Source organism: Tasmannia lanceolata, unplaced genomic scaffold (assembly GCF_043159265.1).
Source record: "Tasmannia lanceolata isolate RefF3 unplaced genomic scaffold, GAP_Taslan_0.1 ptg000037l, whole genome shotgun sequence".
In the NCBI taxonomy this organism is placed as follows: Eukaryota; Viridiplantae; Streptophyta; class Magnoliopsida; order Canellales; family Winteraceae; genus Tasmannia; species Tasmannia lanceolata.
The window spans coordinates 27,145,311-27,165,002 of NW_027518714.1; the positions used below are offsets into that span (position 1 = coordinate 27,145,311).

The window sequence follows — 19,692 nt, forward strand, 5'->3', positions numbered from 1 at the left end:
AACCATAGAGTTTTCCTCACTATTTTATGCTGTAAAGTATTGTTTCGGAATATACCTAAAATGAAGGCAGTCAAGTAGTCAAAGTCACAGTAGGACAAAAGGCACACACTTGTAATTCGAATTACAATGTGTCTTTTCTACACATGCGCTAGATATGAGATTAGAGAAACCAACACTTGACCTGGATCCTATGTGCATGTGCACATATATCATAATAACTAATAAGCCATATATTAATGGCAAAAGAACCAGTGGACCTCACCATGCGTGGATGCTACCCACTGCCTTCCACCATATTATGCATCCGTGAAAGCCCCTTACCTATCATATTCCTTGCATTGAAGGGAAAGGAAAAGAAAAATCCGTTTAAGCCCTTGTGGAGTTGAGGATAATAAGTTTTGACAATGAGACGACTCCCTTTGTTTTATACTTTTCTGAGAACTAGAGCTTTTGTGAATTGTAATAGCTTTGACAGTTGGTTAAAATATGTGAAACAAAGTGCCATTATCAAAACATTGTCGCTCGAATATCAGAACCCAATAAACATAATAAGAGCACAGCTAGCAAAACATGAATCCGTTTTGTTAAAAAAAGGGGATCAATTATTGATGCCACTTTCACAAAAAAGGCCATTGGGAGGGCTCGAATCCCCATGAATCACAATTAATACAGGTCTTCATTTTCTAGACGGGATTCCGTTTTGAAAGTGTTTTTCATATAATAATAACCATGTTCCATCGTCATCAAACTAAGGAGAATATTAGGTCATATGATGACTTAATATAATCAACAAACTAAGGAGAATATTAGGTCATATGATGACTTAATATAATCAACAAGAGTCGTGCACGCTCTGAAAATTCTCGAAGGACCACCAATAGATGTCTTTTATCCGTTTGGTTGCCAGAATTTCTTTGGTTCTTAGGATTTTTGTGGAACATAAAACTTCCTCGGAGATTGGTGGGAAAAAAAAACTCTCTGGGAGTATCTGGTAAAATAAAAATCCCATGTTTGGTTGACCGGACTATGGTGGGGAAAACAAATGCTTTGTTTGGTTGCTTGAACTGTTGAGAAGAAAAAAAAAACTCTTCGGCAAGCTTATTTTTGGTTCCTCGGATTAGTTTGGTTCCTGGGAGTATTTTTTTTTTCCTTCCTGGGGTTCCGTGCGGGGTTATTCTGGTTCCTGGGATTATTTTGGGCCCAGCAACCAAACGTGGGTGTTCCTGCGGAAATTCCACAAAAGTACCAAGAACCAAAAAAATTCCGGCAACCAAACGGACTTGCATCATGGGGTCAAACCTCCGTACAAAAAGATACCACACTCCTTTTTCAATAATGGCACTCTATATTCATGTGCACTTTTCTAATTAACTATTAGAAGTTGTTAAAATTCCTTAATAACCATCAACAATCAATAAAAAAAGTGGTCAATTAATTGAGCAATGCCATCCTTAGAACAAAGTGTTTAACAAAGACCCACTAATATATTTCCTTCAACTATTCATTAGCAATCAAAATTACGGGTTTAGGAAACCAATGACTCATTAAACACTTGTAAATGGTATCTTTCATTTACGCGGCTGGAGCATAATCGTAACTAGAATCTCCATCATCATCATCATCACCTTCAATTGATTCCGCAGGGGCATAATCGTAATCCCCGTCATCATCACCTTCAATTGATTCCGCAGGAGCATAATCGTAATCCCCGTCATCATCGTCGTCACCATCTCCTCTTATTGAAGCGGCAGGCGCATAATCAGACCCATCACCATGCTTCTTGCACCATGAGATATAAATGAGAACCATTTTCCGTTGTTTTAAATGTAGGAGTAAGAAAAGAGTTGAAAAGGGATAAAAGGAAATTGTTTTCCTTTTTCAGTATGCTAGGAGACTTGGATTGCAAGGAGAAAAAGGTTGTGGAAATGGGTTTTCAATAGTTTTGTGGAATTTGAATGAGGAGGTGGTGGTTAACTTGTTTATATAATGGAAGAGAAGGTGGTGAGCGCAGGGCAACCACGAGGGAAGTGTGTAGAGATGCCTCAAGGGCGTGCAAAAAGCACAATGCCGCAAAAATGTGGCACTGCGCTTGCATGCCATGTGTGGTCCCACATGAACAGTCAGCAAGCTATGGGTGATGCTGGGGAAAAGTTTTTTGGGGTGCTTTTGGTGCCCCTTGAAAAGGTGGTAGGACTTTATTTTATTTTTTGGTAGTGAAAGGCAATGGATACTTTGAAGCATTATATATGATAAGGTTGGGGAAATGTGAGTGTTTAGTATGTGTGTGAGAGTGACTAAACATGGAAAGGATAGAGAAATTTAAAGGTGTAACTCTTCTGAAGCTACTTTATTACATTTCAGAAGAGCTAGTCAGTGTGTTTTGGGGAAGGGAAATGATATTTCCACCCTTTTTTTGGCATTTGCACCCTCTTTTGTTTGGAAAAAACCACAAGGTGGTGAAAGGGATAGGTGACCCGTGACCCATTCCCATTTTCCCAAGGGTTCATTTGGTTGCCACCGAAATAGTGTTCCCTGGGTAAAGAAAGTAAAATCATTTTCCCTTTCTCACCAACGTTTGGTTGCATGTGTCATGCACTATTTTTTTTTTTTTTTGATCAGTAAGCTAGGGTTAGGCAAGACCCCTACCAAAATTCATGAAAAGAAGAAGAATTACAACTAGGGGGCTTAAATAGCTAGAAAAAGAAAGGAGAACATGTTCCGAAAAAGAGAGGACTCCAACAGAGAGAAGAAGAGCCAAATGCACACATCGTCTAAAAGTGAAGGGGAGTAACACATAATTATAATCTTGTTGAATCTGTGGAGAGAAAAAGAGAGTAGAATGCTTGAAGCATTTCGTACAAGGCATCAAAGTGGAATGCCGAGATCGCTGCTCCCAGCTCCTATTTACGTTGGTAAATATTGAAGGGTTTGAGTCGGTGATTGAGTCGGTTAAGTTAATGGGCTTAAGCCCATAAGGCCCACTACAGTTAGGTCTATTATCTATGGGCTTATATTGAACATATATCGAACAATCTCCTCCTTATGTTCTACATATAGCACGATCCATAGATAGAAAGTGTGATGTTCAAACAATATATTGAACTATCCACATCACATTATCATAAAAGATTTGTAATCCAACTGAAAAAACACAAATACTTTTATGAACAAACAAGAGTTTTATATACAATAAACTCAACCAAAAGGAAGTTTCATATATACATGAACCTCACTCATCAAGATCCAAAAATAAAGTTTCACATATAAGTGAACTCTATACACATACGGAAAGAAGGCACTCAGTCTTTACAACTTTAGAAGATTTACTCATCATCAAGTAAGTCATCTTCATCAAAGTCAAAATCAAGATGCACTCCTCCTTTTTCGCCAATCCATGTGAATTACCACAATATGGATTTCATGAGAATGAATCAAACCAGTTGTGTAAAACATAAATTACACACATGAATGACTGAAAAAGTATCAGTATCACTCTCACCATAAGCATCATTGTCAAGTTTCAATAAAGAACAAGACCAAAATAACTTGTTTTGCAAAGAACCATTCAATATAATTTTAAAGTTTCAATAAAGAACAAGACCAAAAAAGCTGGTTTCTTTTGCAAACAACCATTTCATGTTTTCATAAAATGTTAAGTCATCTTATCCATATTTGAGTCAAGTTGAATCATCAAGTGTGGAAAGTTCAACCCTTCCCAAACAGGCTAACCAAGTTTGAGTTAAATTGTATCATCATATGTGGAATGTACAACCTATCTCAAAAGAGGGTATATCATCAAGTGTGGAATGATATACTACAACTTTAAACATAAAGAAAAACATATCAAGTGCTTATCTAGGGCCATACAAGGAATATTTGAAAATTCAAATGAACGTGGAGAATGTAGATTAAGTCCATAACCTGGATAATATAAGTTAAGTCTTTTTTTATAAAGGCTTTAACTTAATTTTCCTCTATCATTACAGATTTTAATCCCATTTCCTTTACAATTTTGACTGTTCGATCTTTATTCAATCCTTTTGTGAGAGCATCGGCCATATTATCCTTCGATCTCACATCAATCAAAGTGATAATCCCGTGTTCAATGAGATAATTCAGCATGGCATGTTTCAGCCTAAGATGTCTCCTCTTACCATTAAAGAGTGAGTTCTTCACAATCGTAATTGTAGCTTGATTATCACAGAAGACACTTAAGGAATGAATCCTTAACCTAGTAAGTGGAATGTCCATAATCAGATTCTTTATCCACTCTGCTTCATCTGCAGCTGAAGCTAGAGCATAAAGTTCCAATTCCATAGACGACAAGGCAATGCAAGTCTGTCTCTTTGACTTCCACGCAACAGCAGCTCCACCCAGGGTAAATACATAACCACTGGTAGACTTACTGTCTCTTAATTCTGAGCCCCATGATGCATCCGAATATCCTTCCAAAACAGGAGGATGGCCACCATAACAAAGAGCATAGTTTTGAGTACCTTTAAGGTATCTCATCAGCCTCATAAGAGCATCCCAATGCTCATGGCCATGATTATTAGTAAAACGACTCAGCATGCCAACTGTAAAGGCTATGTCTGGCCTAGTGCAACTCATAGCATACATGAGACTACCAATCAGTCTAGAATAATCTAACTGATTCACACTGTCTCCTTCATTAGAGATCAGCTTCTTGGTATAATCAAATGGTGTCTCAATCGGTTTGCACTCATAGCATCCCCATATAGAAAGTAGTTTTTCAATATAATGGGCTTGGCTAAGAGAAATTCCTTGCCTTTCAAAACTTACTTTCATACCAAGAATGGTGTCAACAACACCCAGGTCTTTCATGTCGAATTCTTTACCTAAGGTTAGTTTCACGTCACTCACTACAGAGAGATCGGAACCAAGAATCAACATGTCATCTACATACAAGCAAATAATTGCGACCTTATTCGACACAGAACGATAATAAAGGCATTTATCTTAGTAACTTGACAGAAACCCAAGGCTCTTTACTACTTTGTCAAATTTCTGATGCCACAATTTGGGTGCTTGTTTAAGACCATATAAAGATTTGTTTAATTTACAAACTTTATTCTCAAAACCTTTCATGACAAACCCTTCAGGTTGATTCATGTAGATTTCATCTGACAGTTCTCCATTGAGAAAAGCTGTCTTTACATCCATTTGATGCACAACAAAATGCTCAATAGATGCCAAAGCAAGAATAATTCTTATTGTAGCCAAATGACAGATCGGTGAGTAGACATCAAAGTAGTCTATCCCACTCACTTGCTTATAGCCCTTAGCTACTAAACGTGCTTTATATCGAGCTATAGATCCGTCAGGATTAAGTTTCTTCTTCAATATCCATCTACAGCCCACAGTCGTGGCCCCTTTTGGCAAATCGACTAACTGCCAAGTTAGATTTTGTAACAGAGAGCTCATTTCATTATCAATGGCTTCTGCCCACAACAAAGAGTCCCTAGATCTCATCGCTTCCTTATAGGATGATGGATCATTCTCTAAATGGTAGGTCACAAAGTCCTTACCAAAATTTTTGGGTACTCATCTCTTGTAGAAACTCTTACAGGAACTGACTCAGATATTAATTTAGGACAAGTGTCAGAAGTAACTGGTTCTGACTCAACCGGCAATTCTGTAACCACCTCTATATTGCCTGGTATGGTCAAACCCTGATCTCTGAGAAATTTATTCTCAAAGAAAACTGCATCTCGAGATTCTATAACCATATTGGTTGATAGATCCAAAAAACGATCAGCAGCACTATCTTTTGCACCTCCTAAATAAACACAAGTGTTTGTTTTAGGTCCCACTTTAGGTCTCCTAGGATCTGGTATCCTTACATAAGCAATACAGCCCCAAGTCTTAAGAGTATCATATCTACAAGGATGTCCATGCCATAACTCATAAGGAGTGGATGAACATTTTGAGTGTGGCAATCTATTCAGGATGTGATTTGCAGTCAAAGCTGCTTCTCCCCAATAGCAATTAGGCATGCCGGCTGTCAATAACATGGAGTTTAACATTTCTGTTAACGTCCTGTTTTTACGCTCAGCTACACCATTAGATTGAGGCGAGTAAGGAGCAGTAGTTTCAAGTATTATGCCCTGAGAGGCACAGAATTCCTTGAACTCTGTCGAAGTGTATTCTCCTCCTCTATCACTCCTAACTCTTTTAATTTTCAGGTTCAGTTGCAATTCAACTCGATTCTTGAAAACTTTAAACTTAGCAAAAGCTTCATCCTTTGATTTTAACAAATAAATATGACAATATCTTGACATATCGTCTATAAATGTGATCAAATACTTCCGACCACCTCTAGTAGTAAAACTTTTAAAGTCACAGAGGTCAGAATGTATCAATCCAAGAAGTTGTGTGCTCCTAGAAACTTGATGAAAAGGTTTTTTAGTGATCTTAGTTTGGACACAAACCTCACACTTGTCAAAATCATTTGACATATCTAAAGGTATACCATAAGTTTTAGCAAGTTGGACCATTTTCTTATAGTTCACATGTCCCAGTCTGTTATGTAGCAACTTAGGAGCAATCAAAGGTGAACTCACTTGACTAACAATCTCATTTGCTAAACTCAATCTATACATACCAACTATCAAGAAAACACATCCAAAATAATAAGAGTTAACTGTTAAAGTTACTCTACCAGCCAAGAAGGATGTACACATGCCAGCATTGTCAAGCAAACCAATGGAAATCAAATTCTTTTGAATAATAGGAACTACTGTAACAACTTTTAAAGTTAGTATTTTACATGAAGAAAGGGCCAGGTTCGCAGTACCAGTGTGAGGGACTTCTACATTTGCTCCACTAGCCACTGTAACAGTCTCCTTTACTTGGGTAATATCAGTGAGAAGTTTCTTTGAGTTGCAAACATGACAAGTGGCACCTGTATCTAACCACCACTCAGAAGAAGTACTGGCCTTCCCTTTGTCCAACATGTCAACAAAACTTTTAGGCTCAGCCTTATCTATCATCATAGTAGCTTGCTTCTGTGGTGTGTCAGATTTAACCTTTTTAGGTTGCCTACAATCTGCAGCAAAGTGACCCCACTTCCTACAGTTGTGGCACTTGCCTTTCTTCTTCTTAAAGATAGGCTTTTTGGCCTCTAACTTAGGGGTATCACTTTTGGTTGACTTGGATGACTTAGGAAATTTCTTGGGATATATCACAATGTTAGCAGCTGACTGTTGCTGTCTAACAATTTCCAAGTTATTCCTAGCTTTATTCTCATCTTCGATTCGAATGAGTCGTTTGAGATCATTCAGTCCCACTTGCACTTTCTTTCTGTACATTTCTGTTTTGAAATAGTGCCATGCAGATGGTAATTTGTATATAATTGCACCCACCAGAAAAGGATCAGGTAAAGGAATGTTCTCATTGGCCAATTTAGATCTCAAAATTTCTAAATCAGATACTTGAGGAGTGATTTCCAGGTTATCTTAGAACTTGAAATCCATGAATTTGTCTACAAGGTGAGTCTTGGACAATTCCTCCTCTTTCTTGAATTGAGTATCTAAATGATCCCAGATTTCTTTAGCAGTGCCATAATTGTTGTAGGTTTCTGCAAGACGATCTGATAAACAATTCAATAAGAAGTCTTTGCAGAAATCTTCATCCATTTTCCATTGAGATCCATCAACATCTTCTTCTGTATCAGCAAAGGTACTCATAACAGTATAGAAAACATTCACATATTTCAAACCGAACTGAGTCTTTCGCTTCCAAGAACTGAACTCAGATCCTCCAAATGATTGAAGTTTGATCATCTCAAAGGGAATAGCAGTCTTTTCCATTTTAATATTTACGAAAATAAATTGGAAAGAGTGCACCTGATTGGCGAATCGCAAGAACCCAATCCGAGAGTGGAATCTGCGCAAGAAACAGATTCTAGGCCGAGTTACAAGAACCAGCTTTCCTTTTCAAAAAGGGTTTCAACAAGAATTTCAACCCAAAGCCACGGATGAAATTTGACAAAACCCCCAACGGTCCGCCCAGCTTCACCAATTTGGGTAGAATAGAACACGCCAAAACGAGTTTGAAGTGAAACAAACCCACGGCCAAAAAACAAGGGTTTCAACGAGAGTTCCTAACGGTCATCGGGAGAGGAAACCCACTTCCAAATACGAATTTTGAGGCTTTTCAAAGTCAAGATATTTCAGCAATTATGTCTGAAATTGCATAGAAGAAACCCCCAATTCGTCCGTAGTTGGAAGAACATTCCGACCTCAACGCCCTTTTTCAATCAAATAAGAATTAGGTTCAGATGCTTCAAGAATGTTGAATCTGTGGAGAAAAAGAGAGTAGAATGCTTGAAGCATTTCGTACAAGGCATCAAAGTAGAATGCCGAGATCGCTGCTCCCAGCCCCTATTTACGTTGGTAAATATTGAAGGGTTTGAGTCGGTGATTGAGTCGGTTAAGTTAATGGGCTTAAGCCCATAAGGCCCACTACACTTAGGTCCATTATCTATGGGCTTATATTGAACATATATCCAACAAACCTGATATACTAGGTTCCTTCTCGGTGAGTTGAGGCAAGATAGCAAGCATTGAGGACATAGGGGGGGGGGGGGGGGGGGGGGAGAGGAATAAGCTCACCTTTCCACGGCCAATTCCTCTTGGTTAGGTTCCCTCCAAATGTCGGAAATTCTCCATGTGTGATGCACTATTCGTGGCAAGTAATTTTGTACAGTTCTACTCAGCTTTTATTTAAAAAATTAATGATATCATCCTTTTTCAGTACCGCCACGTCTCACTCGAATGCTGACGTGGCTGTCTACTAATACGTCAACCCCCGAGGTTACCTGATGTGACGTGTCCTAGATTGTAAATTTAAATCAATTAATTAATATAAAAAGCGTATTTCTGGGTTTGATCCCGACCACATCCCCACCATCTAACGGTCACCTTCTCGAAAGTCGCTCCAAATTTCTTCCCCCTCGAAGTTCAATTTATCGGAGAGAATTACAATAATGCCACTATCGTTTTAAAATTGTTCCACAAATTGTCCCTAACTTGGCTCTACGGTCACAAGAACATTTAAAATGATGAAAATATCGTCACAAAAATCATGAAGTAAAAATGCCAAGATTTTAATCGACTTAAACAAACACTTACATTCATCTCATTGCCTGATTACATATGGAAAATAGTGAAATTAAAAACATGTTTTGTTTACATGGAACCATTAAATTACAGTGATATCTCTAAAATTTATCATTGTCCTCTGCAAAACCAAAAAAAATTACCGAAGTCTTGCAGACCAAACAAGTCATTGGGCCATCAGCCATGTTTGGCAACCATGAGAGTTTTTTTTTTTTTTTTTTTCATAGGAGAAATTATATGGTGGTCGACTGTGAAGTCCCGTGAAGGTGACATTTGATGCAACATCAGCCTCTTAAGTGCTTCTGGATCAAATATCAAGGGGGGTATTTGCTTTCATGGTACTTCAACGTAGAGCACCATATAAAAACTCTTTTCATAGAACACTAATTTATCAAGTGATTAGAGAGGGGGAAAGGAGGGCAAGAGGAGTGTCTTGAATTGGCATGCATGAATGAGGAGAGGATGGGAAGTGGCTAAGGCCCTGTTTCGTTTAAGATTTTAACAACTGATGGTGAGTCCAAAAGCAATTGTTATGCCCAAAATTACATGATTGCTTTTGGACTCAGAATCGGTTTTTGTAAACTTAAACGAACAAGGCTGAAAACATGGGAAAAAAAAAATCAGGTTTACCTGTCGGTTTTGGGTTGTGCCTGACCAGGTTGCACCTCTATACAGTCTCCGTGTTCTAAGCATGGTTTTAAATTTAATTTCCGGTACAAATTTCGGCCGAAATATGTTAAAAAGCTAAGGGGCTGAAATTTCTTCAGTAATTTTTGCCAAAATTTGTTAAAATAATATTTTAATGAAATTTCATCCCAAATTTCTGGAATTTTTGACCGAAATTTGGTAAATTTTAGGAGTTTCGGTATCGGTACCGACCGAAATCCGGTCCAAATTTAAAACCATGGTTATCATAGGGAACAAATATTTCGTTGGAAATTTAAAACCATGATTATCAGACGGAACAAATATTTTTGAGGTGACAAGGTTATTATTGTCCATTTCTGGTTTGCCAGATATGTAAAAGATGTGTCATCATCAAGGCGAGAAATATTAATTATTACCCCGAGATTTCGTTAATTCCACAGTCAATTAAGAGATGAAAATGAAGCATTTTAAAAATAGAAATTAGAAGTCCAATAAAAACCTCTCCAAAGACAATGTAAAAAGAAAAAGGAAAAAAGAAGAAGGAATCTCTGGTTCGATTTCCAAACCCTACTAGCCATGGCAGGTTTTCCGAAAAGCCTTCGATTTTTCTAACCGAAAAATCTCCGATACTTTTCGAATGGCCGATATTTCACCGGACATCGAAACCGCCTCTCCTACGACTGCTAGGGTTTCATCTCGCTCTCGATCTCCAAATGCTTCAAAACCTCATCTTTTCTCTTCTTCGAGAACTAGATTTGATTGATCGACCAGAGAAGAGTATTAAATCAAATTAGATCTAGGTTTTCGAACGGAGATTCCGGCCATGGCCGCCGGAAAAGGGAATTTAGAGCGGATCCGACGAGGAATACGGACGGTTTTCTTCATGTTGACGCTTGTGGCTTCGCTACTCGTATTCTCTGCCCCGATTCTCGTTGCAATCTGTGATATTTTTGTGCTAAGCGTGTTGATTTCGAGCTTTACTTGCGTTAGATGCCATGGATTCAGGGATCATATGGTGAGATACGGTTTCAGGACTTCTTTGATCGATATTCCTCTCGTATCCGTCATCAGATCTCTCGTTATCACATGTGAGATCGTTTTTTCCTTTATTCTCCTCCGATTTCTTTACATTTTGTTCTTCGCTGTGCTGATGTTTTGGCAAAAATTTCGTGTTTTCTTCCAGGAATTTGTTTCTGATATTATATAGAAATCATTTTTCTTTCTTCTCTTGATAAATAAGGTTTTCGGTAAGAATTTAATTGTTTTAGGTCTTTTTTTTTTGGAGGGTGGAATAGTCGGATTTGTGTTTAGGAGCTTGGTTTTTTCGCATTTTTTTTATTAATTGAGATCATTATACTGATAGATTTTTTATTGGGATGGAAAATATGAATCTAAGTTTTCCGGAAGAAAATTTAGAAATAATTTTCTTGAATTTTTTCTGTTCATAGCTTCTACCGAAAGAACAAGGATTCGCTTACATGTTGATAGGAGAACTGAGAGTAATTTGGTACCGGGAAAGTCATGCTATTGCATATGTTTTATTTTACTTTTATTTTCTCTCCTTTAAGTGACGCAATTTGAGAATAATTGTTTCATAAAAGCTAGAACTTAAGAACGACAATGCAGTTTCATGAAGAATTTGGAAGACTTAACTTCCTTTTTTGTTGGGCAGTGGAAAAAGTTTTTCTCCTAGCCCATGCATATGTTTTGGATAAAAAATTTCTGAACCATTATCCTTCTTTAGAAACATGTGCATGCTAAGTTTCATGAAAATTATAGAGAAGCAGGGGAAAGTGTTTTCTTTATGTCTGCAAATGAAAAGGGTAAAAAGTAAAATGCATTTTTTTCGGTTCCTTATAAATGTTGTTTCCTTGGTATTTGGAGGAACTAGAAAATTTGGTGAATGCCCTGCTAGCAAATGGTCATAAGCCATCTTCATGAATACTTAGAAAATATCTATATAACCTCCCTTATCTTGGTAAGTGAAATTTTTTATAATTGATACAACACTGTTTGATGAGAATTTTGAAAAGAAATAAGAGAATTGTTCTCTGTTTAACCTCTGAGTTAATGACTGATATTTCTTTTGGAACAGATTTGTGCCTATTATGAATCTTATAAAAAGGGAAAAGAGTGCAAAATATTGCTGGCCTGATTCTTGCTAAAACTCTTTTAATGTCAAATATAGCCTCAATAATTGATTCGTTCAAGGTTATACAGTAATTTTCTCCTTATTGTGGGTTTCTGTTTTCCACCTGTAGGTGTTTACTCTTTGTGTGATGGACCTGGGCTTTCTCATGGGCCTTATCTTGGAACAACAACACTCTCGTCCTTTGTTTCAATTGTCATTTTATCTGTGAAGGCCTGCGTTTTCACTGCAACTTCAGACATTGAACTGAAAGCTTCATATTCTTTGGCAAGGCAGAAGCTCCATTTGAAGAAGTCATGGGGGATGCCTGTTCTTTTCCTATCTTCACTGGTTTTTGCTCTTGGCCATATTGTGGTTGCTTATCGAACAAGCTGCAGAGCAAGGAGGAAGCTCCTATTTCATAGAGTTGACCCTGAAGCAGTAAGTTCCATCATATTCTTCTTTTTCGATTTGTTGTTATGAATACAAAGCTGTTTGTACCCTGCAGTGGTACACTGTTTTCAAAGTATCTCTTTTGTGATCTGAAATTTGAATTTTTCTTCTTCTGTGATATTCAAATCTTAATTACAAATACATACACACACGCATGCACGCACACATATATTCATGTTTACATATGATGTGATACAGTTTTCATGTAAAAGTCACGATAATTGTAAATATTTTTCATGTTATCAGCTGCATAAATATTTTAAATTTTGGAATATATACACTCTTGTTTTGATCTCAATATCCTATACTTGCATTCTAGATTTCCTCTAATTCATATTTTGTATTGTGTTTCCTAAATTCTTTGAGAGTTTTCAGGAACTTCACTATCTTTTGCCTTGCACTAATACCCTAGTAATTATTTTCTTACCTCTCTTTCTCTATCTCTCTATGTATACCTTACAGGTTCTAGTTTGCAAGAATGTATTTTCTGGGGCCTACCATAAGGTCCCACGTTCTCCAACTCCGTGCACAGGAAAAAACTCAAAGAGCGACAGCGAAACAAAAAGAAAACATGTCCTGTCAGCATGTGATGAAGGGAAATTTCCAATCAGATTACTTGCTGACAGCGACAGCCTCTTCATTATCTGCCAAGGTCTCACTCTCCATTACAAACTCACCCTCCCTGAATCACCGCTCTCTCGTTCTCTGGCCGCCACAAGCTTCCTTGAACCCAATCCCAATTGCAGTTCACCATGTATCATTATGGGAAGGCTTAAGGTTGACAAGCCAACTTTAACAGTTCCATCGAAGACCAAGTATCATCTCCATAGGAGCTTTAGTAACCAATTCCATGGTTCCTCTCTATATGCACCACTGTTGGCTGGTTCTGCAAAATCAGCTAATTTCTTCTCTTATGAAATCCCAGCTTTGAGACTAGATGGTGATGGAGAAGTGGGTTTGTCAAATTCTGCGAGTTCAGAAGTAGGTGTAGAGGGAGTTGGGAAATTTGGTATTGTTCTAGTGCATGGGTTCGGTGGAGGGGTGTTCTCTTGGAGGCACGTGATGGGAGTGCTCGCTCGACAGGTCAGATGCACGGTTGCAGCCTTTGATCGGCCAGGATGGGGATTGACATCTCGGCTCCGCAGGAAGGATTGGGAGGAGAAGCAATTACCAAATCCATATAAGCTTGAATCTCAGGTGATTGCCTTGTTAATTTTCTGTTAGTCGAAAAAAATTCACTGTATGTGGTTAGAATGACTATAATTGGATCTTCTACTTAAGGTTGATGCTCTAGGCCTAAAACTATGTGGTTTGTACGGCTTCCATCCCTAATATGGCACAAGAAAGGTTAGTTCTTTTAACTTGGAGAGAAGTAGTTTTGCTTTGGCTATTTCTGAGAGTCGTGAAGACTAGTAGTTTCTTGTCAAGGAGAAGTTATTATAGCCAATCTTGAAAACTAAAATCTGTAACTTGTGGACTTCATAGGTTAAGGTGCTTCTAAATTCTTTCTTATGAAGAGAAGTACCTCTGTGACCTTTTTTGAGTGACTTGTTTGATGGAACTGGGCCTTTTTTACCGTTTACTGTATTTCTTTTTGATGTATCAAACCTTTTTGGAAACACAAATTTCTAATAATTGATGGTATTATGTTCACAAAATGTGAATGTTTTGTGCTTTTAATTGTATGTGAATGGGTGAGACCAATGAATGATTTTTTTTTACTTGGATGTGAATGGGTGAGAGCCCGTGAGACTACCTCGAAAGCTCTTTCAAATTTGCCAGAAAAAATTTCTAAATTTAACTAGTCTTCCTCTGCTAAAGCAGTGCACACCATTTCAACATGGTGTACCCTCCTGTCCAATTCTTAATATATTTTAGTTATTTCTTGAAACTTATACCTTTATGGGCATTTGCAAAAGTCCAAGAAATCATTCACCATCGTAATTGTTGACAGAAATCATTGCTTCATCGGTTATTGAAAACGTGTGGAGTTTCTTGTTCTACATGTTTGCTTTATTTGAAGCTTCTATCATAAGTTTATTCATTTCCGCACTATTTACTTGTTGTCAACTTGTTAAGTTGATATTCACTTTCTCACCATGTTTCACGGATTCTTCTAAATGGGCGAAGTACCTGTGTCAAACACGTGTCAGATTCCAATACTTATGTGTCCGATTCCAATACTTCAGAGCTGCGATAATTGTATATCTCTATCTCTATTTTTTCCTGAATAATACTACCACAATTTTACAATTGCCGTATATTTTTGCATTTTATCCATTTTAATAGTATGTTTTTTATGTGGAAATGAAATTTTATATGTACTTAACTTATTAAAATTCTCAATATATTACTTGTTATAAATAGGGGTGTTCAATCGGTTATAACTGAACCGAAATAACCGAAATAATTTCGGTTATCAAAATTCGGAAACCGAACCGATTAAAAATTCGGTTATAACCGAATAGTGATAGAAAAAGACAAAAAAAAAATCTATTTGGGCGGTTTGATCGGAGGGCTATGATCAATCTATCGAAATGGTTTTTTAGGCACAACCTATTGAAGTTGTGATCAATCAAATGGACGGTTTGGATCATCCTACGGAGTGTCCATACATCATTTTTTTTGAAAAAATAATGTTTATTTTTGGTTAACCGAATTTTTTTCCCGAGATAACCAAAACCGAATAACCGAATTAACCAAAAATAAAAACTGAAACCGAACCAAATTAGCAAAAAACCGAACCGAACCGACCGAATCAATTCGGTTCGGTTCAGTTATTCGGTTAAAACCGAATAATGAAACCCCTAGTTATACATATACTATTATGTAAAAAATTACATAATAGTATTTTTGGCGAATCTACAAATCTTTCTTTATGATATTTGCCGAGTTCGACATTCGATACTCTTGTCGGATTCTGGCACTCGTACCCATAATAATAATGCAACATAGCTTTCTCAAGACTTGCTTTGTGATGTGAAGTTTGAAGAATTTTTTGTTTCCATGGTTGTGATGTTTTCAGGTTGATCTGTTGCTTTCTTTCTGTACGGGGATGGGTTTTTCTTCAGTGGTACTTGTTGGTCATGATGATGGAGGATTGCTTGCTTTGAAGGCGGCAGAGAGAGTCCGATCATCTGCAAACTCTGCTCATGTAAGTAAGACAACAGTAGATTCTGTTTCAAAATTCCGGAACATCGAGATCTGTTTATTGAATTATTTCTCTATGTTCCTCTCTTCGACTCTCGAGGCAAATTTGCAATTGTATTGGAAATTGCCGTGTTGGTAATAATCTTAGTTATTGATTCCGTTTCTTTCGCTGTTTCTTTGTGGCCAGTGGAACGGAACGTTTCGGCTGTTTTGGCGTTTCCTTTCGAAAAAGACGCTACGGGAGAATTTTTTTTTTAATAGTTAAAAATTTTAAAAATAAAAAAACATCAAAATTTAGTAAAAATTGGAGCAACAGGGTCATCCTTTGTAACTCAATCAATCACAACATCAACGTTGTAAAGATCCAACATTTACATAAAAAAAAAATACTATAAGCTGAAATGCCTGTTTTGACCAGTCCCTGACTAGATGAAAAAGTTAAGAGACCAATTTTTGAGATTTTTTTTACCGGATTTTTGGGATTTATTAGTGCTTGGACATGATATAATTTATGAATTTTTAAAATTGGAAAAATACCCTATCGTTTTGGAAGTTAAGATTTTGACCCCGCCCCAAATGACTGAGGAAGGTCGAATTTTGTACTAGAATTGAAAGTTGACTTTTTATCCTTTTAGAATTGGGTCTTCAAACTATTTTTTTAGTAAATCCAAATAGGACAAAACACCCTGGCTGAAATGGACTGAAACGAGACGAAACGCTGGCCAAAACGGAATATGGGGGTGTTCCGTTCTGGTTTTCCAGACGAAATGAAACGAAATCAATAACTTAGGTAATACTTGTCAAAGTAGCTTCATTACGAGCACATTTTTTATACATTTCTTGAGACCTGAGTCAGGTGTATCTTTTGCAGTCATATAGGATTAAGCATGTCATGGTGCATGGCTTCATTGTTTGTTTGCTTCAACCACTCTCCATCATTAATCATTCAGATTACCTTTTTTTGTTCAAACATGATGAGATATTCTTATTCCTAAGCAAAACCTCTCAACCAGGCTGAAATTCAAAGGCTCTCTTGGAATCCCCCATGGAACTTGTAGAAAAACTCGTGGAGCATTTTCAGTAACCTCTTATCGAATATCAAGTCATTTTCAGGGGCATTAGATCTCACATCATCCCAAAGTAGGATTCCATTCTCTGCTTTTCTACAATTCATTAATTTGTTCTGTTCATGCATCTTCCAGGTGGAGATCAAGGGAGTGGTGTTGCTCAGCGTCAGCTTGTCAAGAGAAGTTGTTCCTGCCTTTGCCAAGATCCTCCTGCATTCTTCCTTGGGGAAGAAGCACATGGTCCGCCCTCTTCTGCGTGCTGAGATTACTCAAGTGGTTAATCGTCGTGCGTGGTATGATGCTACTAAGCTAACAACAAAGGTTCTAAATCTCTACAAGGTAATTTGCTTCCCCATGTGAGAAGGGAATAAGGATTGTACAGTCTATACTAAGAGATAAAATCATTTTCTTTAAATCTCTTATAAAATGAAGGATGTTCCTAAGATTAAGGGGCTTCCTTTGGCAGATCGTTTTGCAAATAAAGAACTAATTTATGTCCATTGCTTGAAAAAAAAAAACATGTGCTCGGTTTTGAAAATATTGTATAAGTATTCTCTTCCTGCATCATATGTAAGAAGGATTTACATTTCTGACTGTTTGAAATAATTTGGAAGGCTATAGTTCACCTGATATTTAATGATGGGGTAACTGATTAAAGGAGCTCAGCACTGTAAAAATTGGCATATCTAAAATGAAAGGAGAAAAGGAAAATTAAATGCCTGATTTTAATTGTGAAAGGAGCAGGAGGATGACTATTTTTCTTTTTATGTTATGCAAGTTGGGATTCTATGAACCCCTACCACTTTATTTTTGTTCCAGCATAAAGACTGCCATGAATTAGTTTGGGAAGAGGCATGGTGACAGTCTCTGACAGACATTACATTTTCACTAGGGATGAGAGATTCAACACCATCTAGGTCTTCACTGTAATGATAGTACATTTTATTCAAGTCTTTCACGACACTCTTAGGGCCCGTTTGGAATTGGATACCTCATATTTTGTATTTGGATTTGGAATTGAGTTTGTAGTACAAAATGAATAGATCTGCCAGCTCATGTTGAGGGAGACAGAGAGTGAAGGGGGTATTTCCTACTGCAGGGGAGCGGTTGAGGAGCCAAGAGGGTGCCAGATCTGTGGATTTCCAATTACTTATTTACGCAGCTTATTTGGAAATCTGATTTTTTTCACTGTCAGTCCAAGGATTTGATCTGGATCCAAATCACAACGCAATAAGGGCTGCAAATGTGAGAATTCCAAATCAAAATCTTCTCGGCATCCAAACGGGCCCTTAATGAAAATCCAAATTATCTAACCTCTTTTTTTCACCTCTGTTCATCACGTGAATATATTCCTCAAATCTTTTGGTTGGTTTGTCCATTATCTTTGTGTTTCTTCCTAGATGTTCATGCGTGCATGTGAAATGTGAACTACGCTAGATTTTACTTGATTACTTCCATCTTTTAGGTTCTGAAATGCACCTCCATTTTTCACTTGCGATCTTAAACTCATCCATTGTGCAATCAGGCACCATTATGTGTGGAAGGTTGGGATGAAGCACTTCATGAGATAGGGAGGTTGTCATTTTCAACAGTTCTCTCATCGCAAAATGCAGCAGCATTGCTGAAATCAGTCGACGACCTTCCGATTTTAGTAGTCACAGGTGCTGAGGATGCGCTTGTCTCGCTGAAGTCTGCTCAAGCTATGGCTTCAAATCTTGTAAATTCTGTAAGTATTCCTTTGTACCATTCAGTTATTTCTCCTCTACAAGGGATGAAGCTATAAAAGTTAAAAACCACAACCATAGTTCGCCCGGTATACAGTTCATCTGAAGCCCAAGTTTATAAATGTGAATGACATATAGTCCCAAGATTGTGTATAGTGAACAATTCACTACCTTGTTGCATTTAGCCATTTTTGGTTATCTTCCAAAATTTTGTATTCATTTCCTGAATCTGTTTTCTATGAGAACTAGACCCTGAAATAGGGTTTGGAAGTTTTAATTTAAGACAACAGTAAACTTTAGAAAAATACGTCTGTTATCTTGATAAATGATTTTACCGCCTTTAAAAACTCCCCGTATCAATTGTTGACTCATGGGAGTTGGACGACTTGGATTCCCTTTTACCGTGAACGACTTCTTGACCGAGTTCGAGCTTTGAAACACTGGATTACACTGTGAAGAAATTTAGACAAATCATCTGTAAACATATTATCATCCCTTCAACTGTTGAAGTGTGCAAGCATAGCAAACTAATGTCACGAGCTGAACGAATGAATGACACACAGAACTAGATGAACCGAGTTCATTACATGCCTGTGAATTACAGACTTCCAAACAAGCTTGAACTTAAATCTTGCAGGTCAGTAGTCAAGGCTTTTTTGTTTAATTTAGTTTCTAATGTTTTGTTTTTATCGCAGAGGCTAGTTGCAATATCTGCATGCGGGCATCTTCCACATGAGGAGTGCCCCAAGGCATTACTTGCGGCACTCTCACCCTTTATAACCAGATTGGTATCATCACCAAACCATCCTGAGAGCTTGCAAAGACTATAATATATTCAGTTTTTTTCTTTTCTACTTCTTAGGGTTTTTTTTTCATTAGGAAAAATGAATATTAATGTCAGGGTTGAGCCTAACCTCTCACTTCTCTGCTTTGGTAATTTGTGGGGAGGGGTTGAGATGTGTGGGTTTTGGAGCCTGACCCTATTTCTCAGGGTCTTAGAGCTCCACATATTTAATTTAATTTTTTTATTTTATCTTCCTACCATTTTATTTTTACTGTAATGTTTGTTCTACTGAGCATTGTTATTTTCCTCAAGTGGAAAATATCGTGTATTTGTACATTTATTAGGGCTTGATTGCAAATACCCGAGAGGCATTGTAAGCATAGAACTTTTGTTTTCACTTGTGTTTCCTTATTTATGCCTTTCGTTTATTTTCACATTGCCACAGCCATTGGATTTCATAAGTGTAACCTTTTTACAACATCGATTCCCAAATATTTACAGCACTTAGCTATTGCATGTTCAGCTGATCCTGACCGTCCATCAGATCGGCCCTATTTTGACAATTTTAACATCCAATTAAATGTATTTCTGGCCA

At 37.4% G+C, this 19,692-nt stretch overlaps 1 protein-coding gene across 1 annotated transcript; it reads left to right on the plus strand.

Moving 5' to 3' along the window:
* The first annotated feature begins 10,259 nt into the window (after positions 1–10,259).
* On the plus strand, positions 10,260–19,494 carry LOC143860494 (uncharacterized). Its single transcript, XM_077371171.1, has 7 exons — positions 10,260–10,879; positions 12,053–12,360; positions 12,835–13,569; positions 15,398–15,526; positions 16,725–16,928; positions 18,115–18,315; positions 19,009–19,494. Exons 1-7 carry the CDS (start codon positions 10,615–10,617, stop codon positions 19,141–19,143), a joined length of 1,977 nt encoding a protein of 658 aa, XP_077227286.1. The 5' UTR covers positions 10,260–10,614; the 3' UTR covers positions 19,144–19,494.
* Positions 19,495–19,692: the final 198 nt, after the last annotated feature.

Bases quoted from the DNA above. Each gene is read 5' to 3' on its own strand.
- LOC143860494 (XM_077371171.1), top strand. From the start codon at position 10,615: ATGGCCGCCGGAAAAGGGAATTTAGAGCGGATCCGACGAGGAATACGG. The intron at 12,361-12,834 runs GTAAGTTCCATC...TATACCTTACAG, and splicing joins ATAGAGTTGACCCTGAAGCA to GTTCTAGTTTGCAAGAATGT. The intron at 16,929-18,114 runs GTAATTTGCTTC...TTGTGCAATCAG, and splicing joins AGGTTCTAAATCTCTACAAG to GCACCATTATGTGTGGAAGG.